Source organism: Aotus nancymaae, unplaced genomic scaffold (genome assembly GCF_030222135.1).
Source record: "Aotus nancymaae isolate 86718 unplaced genomic scaffold, 86718_ANA_hifiasm-v0.15.2.pri h1tg000016l, whole genome shotgun sequence".
Taxonomy (NCBI): Eukaryota; Metazoa; Chordata; class Mammalia; order Primates; family Aotidae; genus Aotus; species Aotus nancymaae.
Window position 1 is genome coordinate 81,851,539 of NW_026988428.1, and position 16,809 is coordinate 81,868,347.

Here is a 16,809-nt window from a genome sequence, read left to right on the forward strand (position 1 = left end):
TGCAAGCTACTTTAAAAAATAAAATGTTCATTGTTTAAATATACAAGCATAGAGTTTTGGACTTTCCTGAAATTTCCAACAGGAATCAGTAGGGTGGCATGAAATCGTCACATACATCTGTGTCTTTGCTGACTGTCCTTTACTATCCTCCATGTTCATTTCCCTTCAAAGCATGTAGCCAAGCCATGGTTTGTACAAAGGAGCAGAAGTGTGGATGGGGCAGCAGTGACTGGAGTCAGAGGAGGCTGCTAGGTAGTTCCTAAAAAGGTATAATTGGACAGCAAGATATGTTACCAAATGCTACCCATTAATAGGTCATCCCACCTAATCATTGGTCTTAATCAAGTTCAACCCATCAAGATGAATCATCAGCTTGTGCAAAGGAAATTCTGCAAGTAGTCAGACTCTTGGGGAAAGTGTTAACTTTTTTAGAGGGCTAAGAGCAGTTGGAAGCATATGTCACTTGCTAAATTGTTTAATTTAGTTAGTGTAATGGTGTCTTTAGTGAACCCAGAAGAAACAATACAATCTGAACCTTTTTAAAATTTTTGAACCATTAACTTCAGAAAGTATTTTATTAAGACCCCACATATGTTTAAAAGACAAAATGTGTGGTCTGCCATAAATACAGTAAGAAAGGACATATAAATTAATTTAATATGTCAAATTAAATTAAATTTAGTATTAATATTAATGGCAGTTAATACGGCACAAATGACCATAGCCATATTAATAAACCTCTTAGGATTAATCATGTAGACTATAACTTTTTCAAATGTTTTCATTGGCCCTTCCATCTGATGCAGCTGTAACTTCGTGAACAATCCTAAGATGCAAAGGCCAGTTTTCAAACTAATGACAATAACCTTTTTTATCTTGAAACAGGTTTCCTCATTGGTGGCACCTACCTTTTACAAATTCAGATCACAAAAGAGTCAGAGATCTAAATCATTATATGGAGCAGATATTAAATGGATCATATGAAGTTGCAAACGTATGTTATAATTTATTTTTCTATTTTTTCATAAAATATCAACTGTTTTATATGTTATTAGTGGGTGTGGTGGTTTATGCCTGTAATCCCAGTACTTTGGGAGCCCAAGGTGGAAGATTGCTTAAAACCAGGAGTTTAAGACAATCCTGGGCAACAAAGAAAGACCTCATCTCTACATAAACTTTGTAAAATTATCCAGGCATGGTGACACATGCCTGTAGTTCCAGCTACTCAGGAGGCTGAAGCAGAAGGATCATTTGAGCCCAGGAGTTGGAAGCTTTCGTGAGCTATGATAGTGCCACTGCACTCCAGCCTGGGCAACAAACCCAGATCTTGTCCCTAATAATAATATTTTATGATAACGTTCTTTAAGTTCATTCATTCAATGAATATGTATGCCTAATATATGTAAAATACGTTAACTGAGAACTATGGAGCAGCAAAACAAGTATATGCTGTGAAGTGCTCTAGAGTTTTAGAGGAGTACGAATCATTCCCGACTGCAATAATAAAGTTTTAGGGATAAGAAAGCATCTGAGCTGAACCTTTAACACTGGGTAGGATTTAACAGAGGCAGCCTGGGAAAGTGTTTCAGCAATGTAAGAAAAGTTATGAGTGAGAAAAAACAGAAAGGAATTGTGTTTTTAAAATTTAAATCTGTTGCTGCTATGACAAGCTACCACACACTTGGTGGCTTAAGACAATACATGTCAATTTTCTTTCAGTTCTATAATTCAGAAGTCTGAAAAACAGGTTTTGTGGAATTAAAATCAAAATGTTAGTGGGCTGGTTCTGGAACCTTTTCAGTTTCTAGAGGCTGCTTGTGTTCCTTGGCTTGTAGCTCTCTTCCAGTGACTCACTGGCACACTCTGACCTCTGATCATGTTATCCCATCTTCTTTGGCTCAAATTCTGACACTCCTGCCTCCCTCTCAGAAGGGCTCTTGTGATTACATTATGTCCATCTGGGTAACTCAAGATAATCTCACCATCTCAGGATTGCTAATGTAATTTTATCTGCAAAGTCTTTTTTGCCATATTCAGAGTTTCCAGGGGTTAGGACATGAACATCTTTTGGTGGGGGGCATTTTTCTGCCTATCATGGGGTCTAAGAAAATGTGCAAGGACACAGTTCTGATGGATCTCAGCATTCTTGCAAGGTAAGAGTTTGGATGCCAAGCCCAAGTAGTTAGAAACTTAAAACTAAGCATTAAAGAGCTTATTAATCAGGGTTCTCCAAAGAAACTGAACCAATAAAATTGTGTGTGTGCCTGTGTGTGTGTGAGAGAGATAGAGTGGGGAAAAAAGAGAAGAAATTTGTTTAATGGCTCACATGACTGTGGAGGTGCAAATCCAAAACTGTAAGGTAGGCTGGCAGACTGGAGACCAGAGGAGATTATTTACCATCTGGGTCCCAAGGCATGCTGCTCAGAGGTCAGTCTTTGTACTCAGGCCTTCAAGTGATTGGATGAGGCCCACTCACATTATGATATGCTTTACTCAAACTCTGCCAATTTACATATGAATCTCATCCAAAAAAACACCTTCACAGAAACATCCACAATAATGTTTGACCAAATATGTGGGCACTGTGACCGAGCCAAATCGACACACAAAATTAACCATTGCAAGAGTTGTGAGGAACTAAAAACACTGTGAAGCACAATGCCCCTCACCACTTTGGTAGATCTTGGCCCTCTTTACTAGACTAGCACATTGTTCTTCTTACTGTTTTTTTCTTCACTTTTAAGTTGTAAAATGTAAACACACATTCAGAAAAATCCAAAACAGAAAATTAAACAGTTCATGGATAAATTATAAGAAAACCCATGTAACCATGTAACCATGCAGTAGTTTCAAAACATGTCTGAAAATTCTTTGCCACCTTTCTCTCAAGAGGAGGCAGCTTGTGTCCCAACCTCTTGATCCCAAGAGGGCTTCTGCCATTTGCTCATCAAATAGAATATGGTGGAAGTGACACTTTATGATTTCCAAGATAGGTTAGAAAATGCCATGCATTTTCTGACAATTTCTTTTGGAATTGTCACTGCGGGAGTCTTCAGTTGCCATCTTGGTGTGCTATTACCATTCATCCTTTCTGCCCATGGCCAGGCAATGTTCCTGGGCATAGCACTAGGCAACCAGTGCAGCCTGCTCCAGAGTGGGCAGTGAACAGGATTACCAAGGTCATTCTCTACTATGCCAGAGGTCTCCATCATGACATTTATGTGGGATCATGCACTCAAGTAAAGGGAAATATTAAAAGTACTATTAATATTTACTTTGTAATAACATCCAAAACAGAAAAATAAGAAAGGATGAATCATAATAGCACACCAAGTCATAACTGTGCTGTCCAGAAAGATCACTCAGATATGCAAATCACATTTGCAGTATGTCTGTTATGAGCAAAGGAAAAGTAATGAACAGTCTGTGCTCACTCACTATGGGGATAGAGTAGTGTAAGAGGGAAACTGAGAGTATGATAATGTTAGTAGGAGGAGAAAACAAAGCAGTAAAATAAAATAATTGTTGAAAACAGTGTAAGCAAAACAATAGAAAAGCAAGGTGTTGTATCTGCATTCTCAATATAAAATTATTTAACACGTTTTAATGTATTTGCCTTTCTATCTCAGTCAATGGGGAATGAATTACGACAGGCTTCTGCCCTATAGGATCAAGGCAACTTAATTCATCCCATTGGGTTCCAAGTGATTTTTGCATGTTAAAGAAGCACATGGAATGTTGACATCTTAATGTCTCTCACTGATGCTGACATTCTCTCAAGGTCATGTCTATTCATTTATACTGTAGTCAAGGGCTGTGGATACGGCAGTAGCTGTAAAGGAAAGTGCTGATGGAATGGTGGATGGATTGTTATCTTTGCATGCTGAGGGCTGTCTTACTGATTATACCAAAGGTGTTTGGAGACAATACCTGTCCAATAACTGCTGAAATTGTCAAGTTTGGCCTGTGTGAGCTGAGGCAAATAAGTGCAAAGTGAAAGGGGGTCTAATTTCTGGGCCTGGTGTGAAGAAGGTGAATATTGGAAGCAGCAGACTTTCCATAGGAAACTCCTAAATGTATGTACCGTGAAAGCTCACAAGATGGGTTAAGATAGAAGTATTAGCAGAGGGCTGTCATGAGAGCAGAAGGCAAAGAAGCTAGGCATGTACAGGCAGAGAAGATTTTTTGTAAAGGTGTAGTTCAGCACAGCAAGGCATAATGAATATTGTTGCCCATTATATTTGTTGCTGCATGGGGACATATGACCAAAACCACCAAACATAGCTTGCAGTTTTCATCACTTCCACGTTTGCAAATGTGCTGATTAAAGTACTACCATAGAGGCCCCACGGAGAGAGTTTTTATCTTGTTTTGTGTCTCTTTTAATCTCCATTGGTCAGTATTTAGGGAAAGGAAGGCTGAAGAAATTCCAGGTGCTACACTGTTTTTATCTTGAATTGAATTGAAAATCTAATGGGAAAAGATTAGATTTCAAACACGAAATACTGTTGTGAAATCACACAGCCTAAAAATACTCCAAGTGAGAATATTTCAGCCATCTTCTAACACTGGAGTTTCAAGGAGGGGAATCCTGTCTTGTTCCATAATAGTCTCATACTAATAGAAGCTAAAATTATGGATGTAATACCTTTTCCCAAGATATCCTTGGGATATTAACTTAGCTGATTTTGCACAATGAGTATTTAGGGTACAATACCTTCCTGAGATGTATAATCTCACTTATTATTTCCCCTTTCTGGACTATAAAATAAATAAAATAGTGCTATATTAATAGATGCCAAATCATCAAAAATTAAAAGTGCACACTGAGAAGGCTCAGTGTATTAGCTGCCACATTGAAAATTGCTGTCTCAGTCACTCAACAAGTGTTTATTGATTGCCTACGTTTTATACTCTCTGGCCAGGGGTGCCAAAATAGTACCTGGTAACCAATTATTTTAGAATAAACTGGGGAGATTTTAAAAGGAATATTCAGAGGCCCCATCCTTAAACATGCTTGTTCTAAACGTAGAAGGTAATATATTAGGTATCTGTGCTGTTTTTCAGTAATTCTAGTGATTTCATATGCACAACCAGGTCTGGGAAACTCTACCCCAGAAAGTCGGAAGCTGAATTAGACATAATGCTGCCATAAGAAGCTTACAGTCTTTGTCTATATTGTCTATGTTGATATGCATCAGTGGCCTGATAAAGATTTTTGTAACTTCACACTTTATTTTCTCCCATATTCCAAAGGAATTTTATGGGACTTGAGATAATATTCATTATATGAGTTATATTGTGATAGAGCAGTAATGCTGTCATCAGATGTTGCTCAGCATAAAGAAGCAGTGTGTGGTACCCAGACACCAGGAAAAAGAAAAAAAAATAAAGAAGAAGCAGTGTGACCTGACTAATCACTCATGCTCTCTGTGACGCATAATGTAGTCAGATTTTAATTATCTGCAAGTAGGTTAATCCTCATAAAAGCATTATGCATCTCCATATGTTTATGGACACTTATCTAAGTCAGTTTGTTTATATTCAGGAAATAAAAACATAATTTTAAGGTTAAATGAAACATTTTGGCCTAAAGATCACATAAATAATTCCAAGCCAAATCATGTTATTTTCAGATTTTTTAAGTTTTGTATTATCAATACAGCTCCCTTTCTTTATATATATATAAACATAGTTATCTACATAAACATTAGAATCTATACAGTCTGTATGCCATAAATATTTTTACTATTTTAAGTGATTTGAACTGCTTAGAAGATGTTTTCATGCATTCACAATTTTTCTTTCCTCTTATTAATAAAATAAGAGATTTAAGTTGAATCTATACTATTTATGCTGAATACTTCTGTAATAGAACAATCTGCATCTCTGATTCTAGAAAAATTCTCCAAAAATGCTTTTCACATTTTATAATTGCTTGTCTTATGACAACATAGGACAAGTAAAGATAATCCTATATGTTTCTACACTAAAACACACCCCAATTTTAGTTGTATTATATATTTATTTATAAGAATTATAAAATATTTTACATCACTACATAACTTTGTAAAGACTTTAAATTTTTACTGGCACTTACTATGTGACACTCTTGATTAAGAGCTTTAAGTTGGTTGCAGACAAGAAATTGGAGAGATAAAAATAATGCAATATACACTTTACTCTCATTGAGTTTACAATACTGTGATAAATTCAGACATGAACATAAATAATATATGACAGTGAGTGGAAACATGCAAGAAAAGGGAGTAGAAAATGCAGCTTTAACATGAAATTGAACAACCTTAACTTGCTAATATCAAATATTATTATGTGCCCTTCTAGTATTATTCTTAATTGTAAGCAGTATTACTTTTGTCAAGGGAATGAGATAAAGAGGCTGCTTTAAAATCAGTTAAGTTAGATAGGCAAGAGGTCTCTGGGGATTTGGTCTAAAGATACAAGAGCAGCCCAGGTGGAGGGATGCCTATAAATCTCTGAGATTTCTCTTTCTGTCTCTCTGTCTGTCTCTCTGTCTGTCTGTCTGTCTCTCTCTCTCTCTCTCTCTCTCTCTCTCTGCCTCACACATGCACACAATTGACAAAAGAAAATGGACTATCCTAATACCTCTTCTAAAGAGCTGCTCAGTTTAGAAATCCTTGTTCCATATCTACTTGGCTCGTTTTTTAGCTTCACTCATTTCCTCAAAACAGATTTAAACTTTTTTTCTTTCAGTGTTTGTAGTTCATTCAAGTTCATTCTTGTAATGCTAACAAGAATTCCTTTTGCTTCTTTAAATTTTGCTCTCTTTTGGTGAAATCGTGTTGTGGACTAAATAAGAACTTTATGAAGAGTAATAGAAACATGTAATAAAAGTTACAGCAAATAATAGCAGTACGTAAACAAATGCATACCCATATTTGAGTTTAGCTGAGATATTCAAACAGCTGTTGTTTTTAAATTTTTTTTTATACTTTAAGTTCTGGGGTACATGTGCAGAACATGCAGGTTTGTTACATAGGTATACACATGCCATGGTGGTTTGCTGCATCCATCGCCCCATCATCTACATTAAGTATTTCTCCTAATGCTATCCCTCCCCTAGCCTCCCACCCCCTGACAGGACCCGGTGTGTCATGCTCCTCTCCCTGTGTCCATTTGTTCTCGTTGTTCAGCTCCCGCTTATGAGTGAGAACATGCAGTGTTTGGTTTTCTGTTCTTGTGTTGGTTTGCTGAGAATGATGGTTTCCAGCTTCATCCATAAAATTTTTAAAGCCATAGTCACTGTGAGCTTTAGTTCTTCTCAGTATTGTTGCTCATTACCAGAAGTTCCTTAAAATAAGAAATTGATATTTCTTAAGGTTTAAGCAGTATTTTTTTTTAAAGTAGAAATCAAATGCCAAAATAAATTCAAATGGATAAATCCTAACCTAATAGTGAACATATGTTTCTTGTTCCCTGCTTGCTAAACCCAGATGTTAATTACTACATTTGTCATTACATTGCTCTTTTCTTATTTGGAGCTAGCTGAGATTATGTTGCATGCAGGATAAATGTCATATGTGTACCATCAGTAAAACCAAGATTACTTTACACAGTCTACTAAAATGCTAATGACATTTTAAAACTAGAATTATAAAGGATTCTTTAGGAGTTCACTATTCTTCATAGTGTCATTCTTCCATGTAACTCTAATATGAATATAGTGAGTTGAACTACATTAAAGACTGGACATTCTGACATGCTGCTTTATTAAAAAAAGCAATAAAATAAAATTACTGTTCAACTTTGATTTAAAACTCTTCTGGGAATTCATTCTTAAATTCACATTTTTACAGCACTTCATCGTGTTTGAGAGAGATAGATTTAGCTTGTTAACTCCCTAAAACTAAATCTTGCAGCCAATTCTAGATGTTGGCTGACCAGTTAATAAATGGGAATGCTTAATGTGCTATTTTTAAAGAAAGAAAAAATTGATCTCTCTGTTACATTACATTACTTCTGGCCTTTTCAACTGCTTTAACTCTGCATCCTTTGATAACAAGAATATGTTCAGATGACATAGGAAAAGCACTTAGGTTTTAAGTAACTTTGAATTGATCAACTCTCTCAAAAAATCAATCATATTAAATTGTAAAAGACTTAATTGGCAAAGAAAATATTAGTAAGAACTCTGAAAAGCTATAAACTGATGCAGATTTTAATTTAAAATTATTCAATTGGTTTTCAAATTTGTTCTTTATTGATTGCATTGTTAAATTTAAAAGTACATTATTAGATATTGAAAATCCTATATTAGATAAACATATCTACTCGAACAGTATAAATATATATATATACACACACACACATAAAACCTCATAGAGCGTTTCATGTAGTCTAATGCATTTACCTGAGTCTTGATATCAAAGGAGAGTAACTTTAGATCCCCTAAGAATAATCCCAAACATTCATTCATTTGTTCACCAAATATGTAACACTTTACATAGGAGAAATGTTCCAAATATCTAACAACTTAGTGCACAAGCACTACCTAATCAGGATGATTGCCAACCACAAATGTGCTTTTATGGCCTGATGAGCTTGTATTGGCTTAACATTTACTGTGATGGCAAAAAAAAACTTGGGAATGGAGAGTGGGGCAAGCAGAAGTTTGAATCTAAACCCACTACATTTGAGTTGCCTATAAGGCTTCCAGAGATGTCAAATGGGAAGGTGGATTCATATATCTAGAGTTTAGCGGGGTAAGTTAGGCTGGAAATATTCATAATACAGTTGTCAGCCAATATTAAGTTATCAAAGCCATGAGACAGGATGAGATTACTTATGATGAGAATGTAAATACGAAAAAGAAGCAGTCTGAGGAATAGATTGTGCAGAACCCCAATTTTAAAGCTTGAAGAGATACAGGAGAATTAACAAAGAAGACTGATCAGGAGCAACCAGTTGGACACTGGAAGACTGTACTGCCTGGAATTTCAGAGAAAAGCATATTTCAAAGAAGGGACAATAAGCTATGCCAAATGCTACTGATGGTCAAAAATTGAGAATTGACCACTGGATTAAGCAAAAATTGATATGATTAGTGAAATGAAGAAAAAACAGTTTGAAAGGAGGCTGGCCAATATGGCCAGCAAGAAGCAGCTAGAGTGTATTTCTCTAATAGAGAGAAATAGAAGAGTCAAGGAAATACAGCGCCTGCAACTGAAGCATCCAGGTTCACGCATTGGGATTCATCAAGAAAACAAGTCAACCCACAGAGAATGGAGAAAAGCAACAACTGTCCACTCAGGAGTAACACAGAACCAGGGGAGCCTCCCCAGCCCAGGAAAATGGTCAGTGAGCAAACCCAGGGAACCACACTTCTCCCATGAATCTTTGCAACCCTTGGGTTAGGAGATTGCCTTGTGGACCAACGCCACTAGGGCCTTCAGTCTGACACACAGAGCTATGCGGAATCTCTGCAGTGCCACTAAGACACACATGGAGCACAAGGAGCTTTAGATATCAACTTCCCAGCAAAAGTGGCTGCAACTCTGGCAAAGCGAGAGGTTAGACTCCCATACATACCCCTAAGAAAGAGGCCAAATCCAGGGGGCTGAGCAGCAATGATCTGCAGGCTCCATTTCCACAGAACCTGGCAGGATAAGACCCACTGGCTGAGAATTCCAGTCAGGCACTGGTAGCAGCATTACACTTCCCTGAGACAGAGCTCCCAGAGGGAGGGGTGGGCTGCCATCTTTGCTGTTTTGCAGCCTTAGCAGTTGTTGCCTTCAGTGCAGCCACCCTAAGAAAAAAGGCATCAGTCTGACTGTTTTTTTTTTTTATGTGGGACCCTGACCCCTCTTCTGCTCACTGGGTAGGACCTCCCAGCTGGCATCACCAGCCACTCTCACCAGTGTTTTCTAACTGGCAGTGGTTTCCAAGCCTCTCTGGGATGAAACTCCCACAGAGAAGGACAGGCTGCCATCTTGGCTCTCTTACAGTTTTAGCTGTTGTTGTTTTCAGGCTCTAAGAGTCTGAGGTGACTATGGGCTGGAGCGGTCCCCTGGCACAGCACAGCAGCTCTGTGGAGAAGCAGCCAGACTGCTTTTTCATGTGGGTTCTGGATCCTGTTTCTCTTCACCGGGCAGAATCTCCTGACCAAGGTCTACAACCACCCCTGTCAGTGTGTTCAGGCCAGCAACAAGTCCATACATCCCTGGGATAGAGATAGAGCTCCCAGAGAGAGGGGCAAGCCACTATATTTGCTGTTTCAAAGCCATTGCTGTTGCTAACTTCACTGTAGGTGCTGAAAAATCCAAGGTGACTGGAGACTAGAGCAAACCCCCAGCATACTGCATCCCTACAGAAAAGTGGTCAGACTGTTTGTTACATGGGTCCCCAACCCTGTATCTCCTCAATGGGTGGGTCCTCCTGGCCTGGGTCTCCAACCATCCCCCATTAGATATATCAAGACAGTAACAGCTCTGCAACTCCCTGGGACAGAGCTCCCAGTGGGAGGGGTGAGTTGCCATCTTTGCTGTTTTGCAACCCTTGTCCTGCTGTCTCCAGCCTCTGGAGAGTCTATGGAGATCAGGGTCTGTTCCAGACCCCCAGCACAGAGCACCCACTGCACAGAAAAGTGGGCATACTGTTCTTCACACAGGTCCTGGTCATCACTGCTCACTAGGCAGGGCTTCCCAACCTGGGGCTCCAGCAAAACTACCCTTCCCCTGCCTGACCACTTTAATCAGAGGCAGCCCAGTAGTTAAAGGAACACCCACATGCAAAGATGAGAAACAACCAATGCAAGAACTCCAGCAACTCAAATGGCCAGTTATTTCCTCTATTGACTGCACTAGTTCTCAAACAAGAGTTCTTAACCAGGCTAAGTTGGCTGGAATGACAGAAATATAATTCAGAATATGGATAGGAACAAAGATCATTGATATTCAGGAGAACAGCAAAACTCAATCCATAAGAATCACAATAAAATAATATAGGAGCTGACAGATGAAATAGACAGTATTAAAAAAAACCCTAATAGATCTGATAAAGCTGAAAAACATGCTAAAAGTATTTTACAATGCAATTACAAGTATTAACAACAGAATAGACCAAGCTGGGGAAAGAATTTCTGAACTTGAAGACTACCTCTCAGAAATAAGACAGTCAGAAAAAAGTAAATATAAAAAGAATGAAAAGAAATGAACAAAACCTCTGAAACATATGGGATCATGTAAAGAAACCAAATGTATGAATTATTGACATCCCTAAAAGGAATGAGGAGAAAGCAAACAACTTGGAAAATATATTTCTGAATATTATCAATTGAAAACTTCCCCAACCTTGCTAGAGGAAAACAGTAAATCTCAGGAAATACAGAGATTCTACAGAAGATAATCATCCCAAGACACATAATCATCAGATTTTCCAAGGTTGAAATGAAAGAAAATATATTAAAGGGAGTTAGAGAGAAAGGGAAAGTCACTTACAAAGGGAATACCATCAGGCTAACAGTGAACCTCTCAGCAGAAAATCTACAAGCCAGAAGAGACTGGAGGCCTATATTCAACATTCTAAACAAAACAAAATCTTCTACCAAGAATTTTATATCTTGCCAAATTAAGCTTCCTCAGCTAAGAAGAAATAAGATCCTTTTCAAATAAGCAAATGCTGATGGAGTCTGTTAGCTCCAGACCTACCTTACAAGAGATCTTGAAAGGAGCACTAAATATGAAAAGGAAGCACCATTATCAGTTGATACAGAAGCACACTTAATTATACAGGCCAGTGACACCCTACAGCAAACACACAAACAAGCTGGCACAATAACCAGTTAACAACACAATGACAGGATCAAATCCACATATAACAATACTAAACTTTAATGTAAATGGGCTAAATACCACATTTAAAAAGCACAGAGTGGTATGCTGGATAGAAAAGCATGACCCAATGATATGCTATCTTTAAGAGTTTCATCTCACAAACAGTGACACCAATAGACTCAAAATAAAGGGATGGAGGAAAATCTACCAAACAACTGGAAATCAGAAAAAAAGCAAGAGTTGCAATCCTAATTTCCAACAAAACAGACTTTAAACCAATAAAGATACAAAAAAAGAGAAGAGTATTACATAATGGCAAGGGGTTCAATTCAACAAGACCTAACTATCCTAAATATATATGCACCCAACACAAGAACACCCAGATTCATAAAGTAAGTTCTTAGATACCTACATAGAGACTTAGACTCCCACATAATAATACTGTGAGACTTCAACACTCCACTGACAGTATTAAACAGATCATTGAGGCAGAAAATTAACAAAGATATTGAGGGTCTGAACTCAACATTGGACCAAGTGGATCTAACAGACCTCTATGGAACTCTCAACACAAAAATAACAGAATATACATCCTTCCTATTGCCACATGGCACACACTCTAAAATCAGTCATACAATCGGACAAAAACAATGCTCAGCAAATTCTAAAGAACCAAAATTATACCAAACAATTCTCAGACCACAGGAAAATAAAAATAGAAATCAAGACTAAAAATATTGCTCAAAACTATGCAATTACATGGAAATTAAACAACTTACTCATGAATGGCTTGGGGGTATATAATGAAATTAAGGCAAAAATCAAGGAGGTCTTTAAACTATTAACACACCAGAATTTCTGGGACATAACTAAAGCAGTGTTAAGAGGGAAATTCACAGCACTAAACACCCACATCGAAAACTTTGAAACATCTCAAATTAACAACCTAACATCACAACTAAAAGAATTAGGGAATCAAGAGCAAACCAACCCAAAAGCTAGCAGAAGAGTAACCAAATAAGAAATAACCAAAATCAGAGCTTAATTGAAGATCAAGACACAAATAAATTAAAGCAAACAATCAATCTAGGAATTAATTTTTTGAAAAAATTAGTAAGATAGATAGGCCACTAGCTACATTAATAAAGAAGAAAAGAGAGAAGATACAAATAAACACAATTTAAAACAACAAAGGGGACATTACCATTGACCCTACAGAAATGCAAACAACCATCAGAGACTTACTACAAGCACCTCTGTGCACACAAACTAGAAAACCTTAAAGGGATACATAAATTCCTGGACACACACACCATTCCAAGACTGAACCAGGAAGAAATTGATTCCCTATACAGACTAATAATGAGCCCTGAAATTGAATCAGTAATAAATAGCTTATTAACCAAAGAAAGCCCAGGATCAGATAGATTCACAGCTGAATTCTACCAGATATATAAAGAAGAGTTGGTACAATTCCTACTGAAACTATTCCAAAAAATTGAGGAGGGACTTTTCCTCCACTCATTCCATGAGGCCAGCATCATCCTAATGCCAAAACCTGGCAGAGATACAACAAATAAAGAAAACTTCAGGCCAACATAACATTGATGCAAAGATTCTCAACTAAATATTTGTAAACCAAATCAGAATCACATAGAAAAACTAATTCACCACAGTGAATGAAGTAGGCTTTATCCCTGGGATGAAAGGTTGGTTCAACATATGCAAATCAATAAATATAATTCATCACATAAATAGAACTAAAGACAAAAACCACATGATTATTTCAATAGATGCAGAAAAGGCTTTTGACAAAACTCAACATCCCTTCATTTTAAAAACTCTCAATAAACTAGGTACTCAAAGAACCTATCTCAAAATAATAGAAGCCATCTATAACAAACCCACAGCCAAGATTATATTGAATGGGCAAAAGCTGGAGGCATTCCCCTTGAAAATCAGCACAAGATAAGGATGTCCTCCCTCACCACTTCTATTCAACATAGTATTGGAAGTCCTGACCAGAGCAATCAGGTAAGAGGAATAAATAATGGGCTTCCAAATAGGAAGACAAGAAGTCAAGCTATCCCTATTTGCAAATGACATGATACTATATCTCAAAAACCCCATTGTCTCAGTCCAAAAGCTCCTTATGCTGGCAGACAACTTTAGCAAAGTTTTGGGATACAAATCAATATACAGAAAGCAGTAGGATTCCTATACACCAACAAAGTCAAGCCAACAGCCAAATCAAAAATGAAATCCCTTTCACAATTGCCACAAAAAGAATAAAATACCCAGGAATGCAGCTAACCAGAAAGGTAAAAGATCTCTACAATGAGAATGATAAAACACTGCTCAAAGAAATCAAAGATGACACAAACAAATGGAAAAACATTCCATGCTGATGTATAGCAAGATTAATATTAAAATGGCCATACTGCCCAAAGCAATTTACAGAACCAATGTTATTCTTATCAAACTACCAAAGATATTCTTCACAAAACTAGAAAAAACAATCCTAAGGAAAAAAGCATGATACTGATAAAACAAAACAAAACAAAACAAAAAAACAGAACTATATACCAATAGAACAGAATAGAGAGTCCAGAAATAAAGCTGCACACCTATAGCAAACTTTTTTTTGACAAACCTGACAAAAGCAATGGGGAAAGGAATCCCTATTCAAAACATGCTACTGAGACAACTGGCTCACCATAGGCCGAAGATTGAAACTGGACCCCTTCTTTACACCGTATACAAGACCCACTCAGGATGGAATAAAGACTTAAATATAAAACCCAAAACTATAAAAACCCTAGAGGACAACCTAGACAATACCATTCTGAACATAGGAACAGGCAAAGGTTTCATGATGAAGACCCCAAAATCAATCACAACAAAAGGAAAAATTGACAAATGGGATCTAATTAACTTAAGAACTTCTGCACAGCAAAAGAAATAGTCAACAGAGTAAACAGAAAACCTACTGAATGGGAGAAAATATTTGCAAACTATGCATCTGACAAAGGTCTAATATTCACATCTATAAGAAATGTAAACAAATTTATAAGAAAAAAAAACCCCATTAAAATGTAAGCAAAGGAAATGAACAGACACTTTTCAAAAGAAAACATACATGTAACCAAGAAGCATATGAAAAAATAGTCAGTATCACTGATCATTACAGAAATGCAAATCAGAACCACAATGATGTACCATCTTACACCAGTCAGGATAGTATTATTAAAAATTCAAAAAATAATAGGTGCTGGAGAGGTTATGGAAAAAAGATAATGCTTATACACTGTTGGTGGCAGTGCAAATTAATCCAACCATTGTGGAAAGCAATATGGTGATTCCTCAAGGACCGAGAAGCAGAACTACCACTTGACCTAGCAATCCCATTACTGGGTATATGCCCAAAGCAATATAAATTATTCTACTGTAAAGACACATACAGGTGTATGCTTACTGCAACACTATTCACAATAGCAAAGAAATGGAATCAACCTAAATGCCCTGAATGGCAGATTGGATAAAGAAAATGTGGGCCGGGCGCGGTGGCTCAAGCCTGTAATCCCAGCACTTTGGGAGGCCGAGGCGGGTGGATCACGAGGTCAAGAGATCGAGACCATCCTGGTCAACATGGTGAAACCCCGTCTCTACTAATACAAAAAACTAGCTGGGCATGGTGGCGCGTGCCTGTAATCCCAGCTACTCAGGAGGCTGAGGCAGGAGAATTGCCTGAACCCAGGAGGCGGAGGTTGCAGTGAGCCGAGATCGCGCCATTGCACTCCAGCATGGGTAACGAGCGAAACTCCGTCTCAAAAAAAAAAAAAAAAAAAAGAAAAAAAAAGAAAATGTGGTACATATATACCATAGAATACTATGCAGCCATAAAAAGAGCAAGATCATGTCCTTTGCAGGAACATGGATGGAGCAAACTAATGCAGGAACAGCAAACCAAATACCACGTTCTCACATATAAGTGGGAGCTAAATTATAATAATACATGAACACAACGACAGGAAGAACAGACACTGTAGTCTACTTGAGAGTGGAAGTTTGGAGGAAGGAAGATCAGAAAAAATAACTACAAGAAACCAATATAACAAGCCTGCACATGTACCCCTGAACTTAAAAGTCTTTTTAAAAAAGAAAGAAGATTGAAATTTTAATCAGGAAATCGATTTATGAATCTATTAATAAATTTGATAAGATTTTAATTTTAAAAAAAAATTTGGTGGGAATGTTAGGAACAAAAACTTGATTGGAATTGCTTAAGGGAGAATGTAAAGAGAGGAATTTGAGATAGCAGAAAACAATCTTTGCAGGAGCTTTGCTCTAAAGATGAGAGTGTGCAGAGAACTGTAGGTCAAGATTTTTCTTTATTAAAATAAATTATAGCATCTTTATGAATTACAGTGACCAAAGATCAGTAGGCAAGTGCAATAGCAAGAAGTAGAGGGCAGTATAGTCATTAGACATGGTATTCAAAGAAGGGCATTTTTATGAATGAAGAAAATGTAGAGGTTAGAAGAGCAAGGAAATGCAAAGAGGATGCCTACCCCACCTTCCTCTGGGACCAGGATTATTAAGAAAATGAGAGAGATCACAGCTACCACTTCAGAGACTTAAAGGGGAAGAGCAACAGAATGCTCAGAGAATACAGTGTGTTTAGCACATAAGGAATTTTGCTCATGGCATTCTCCAAGGCTTATTGCTGTCTTTTCTTTTTTCCGCAATGCTGCATTTTCATCTTCCTTAAAACAAACGTGATTGTAATGCTTTTCTGCTTTAAATTGATAAGTAGGTCAAACTAGCTTTAAGCCAGAGAGGAATGTGCTCTAGGTTCCCTACAAAGTTTTCTCTTGCTCTCCTCTGCCTATCCACCATCAGCACTCTTCACTTCTGTAAGTGAGTCTGGACTTACTAACCATACAGTCCTGGTTTTGATTATACTTATTCCAAACAGTCAATCATGTATTTTCTC

General features: G+C 37.4%; 1 protein-coding gene across 2 annotated transcripts in view; it reads left to right on the forward strand.

Annotated features, from left to right (window-relative positions):
- The window catches only part of PIK3C2G (phosphatidylinositol-4-phosphate 3-kinase catalytic subunit type 2 gamma), a 419,361-nt gene that overhangs the window by 340,056 nt on the left and 62,496 nt on the right, over window positions 1–16,809 (forward strand). For both annotated transcript variants that reach the window (XM_064377719.1, XM_064377720.1), the window contains one exon: window positions 886–994. In XM_064377719.1, the coding sequence (XP_064233789.1) occupies window positions 886–994 (109 nt within the window). The remainder of the gene's footprint in view (window positions 1–885; window positions 995–16,809) is intronic.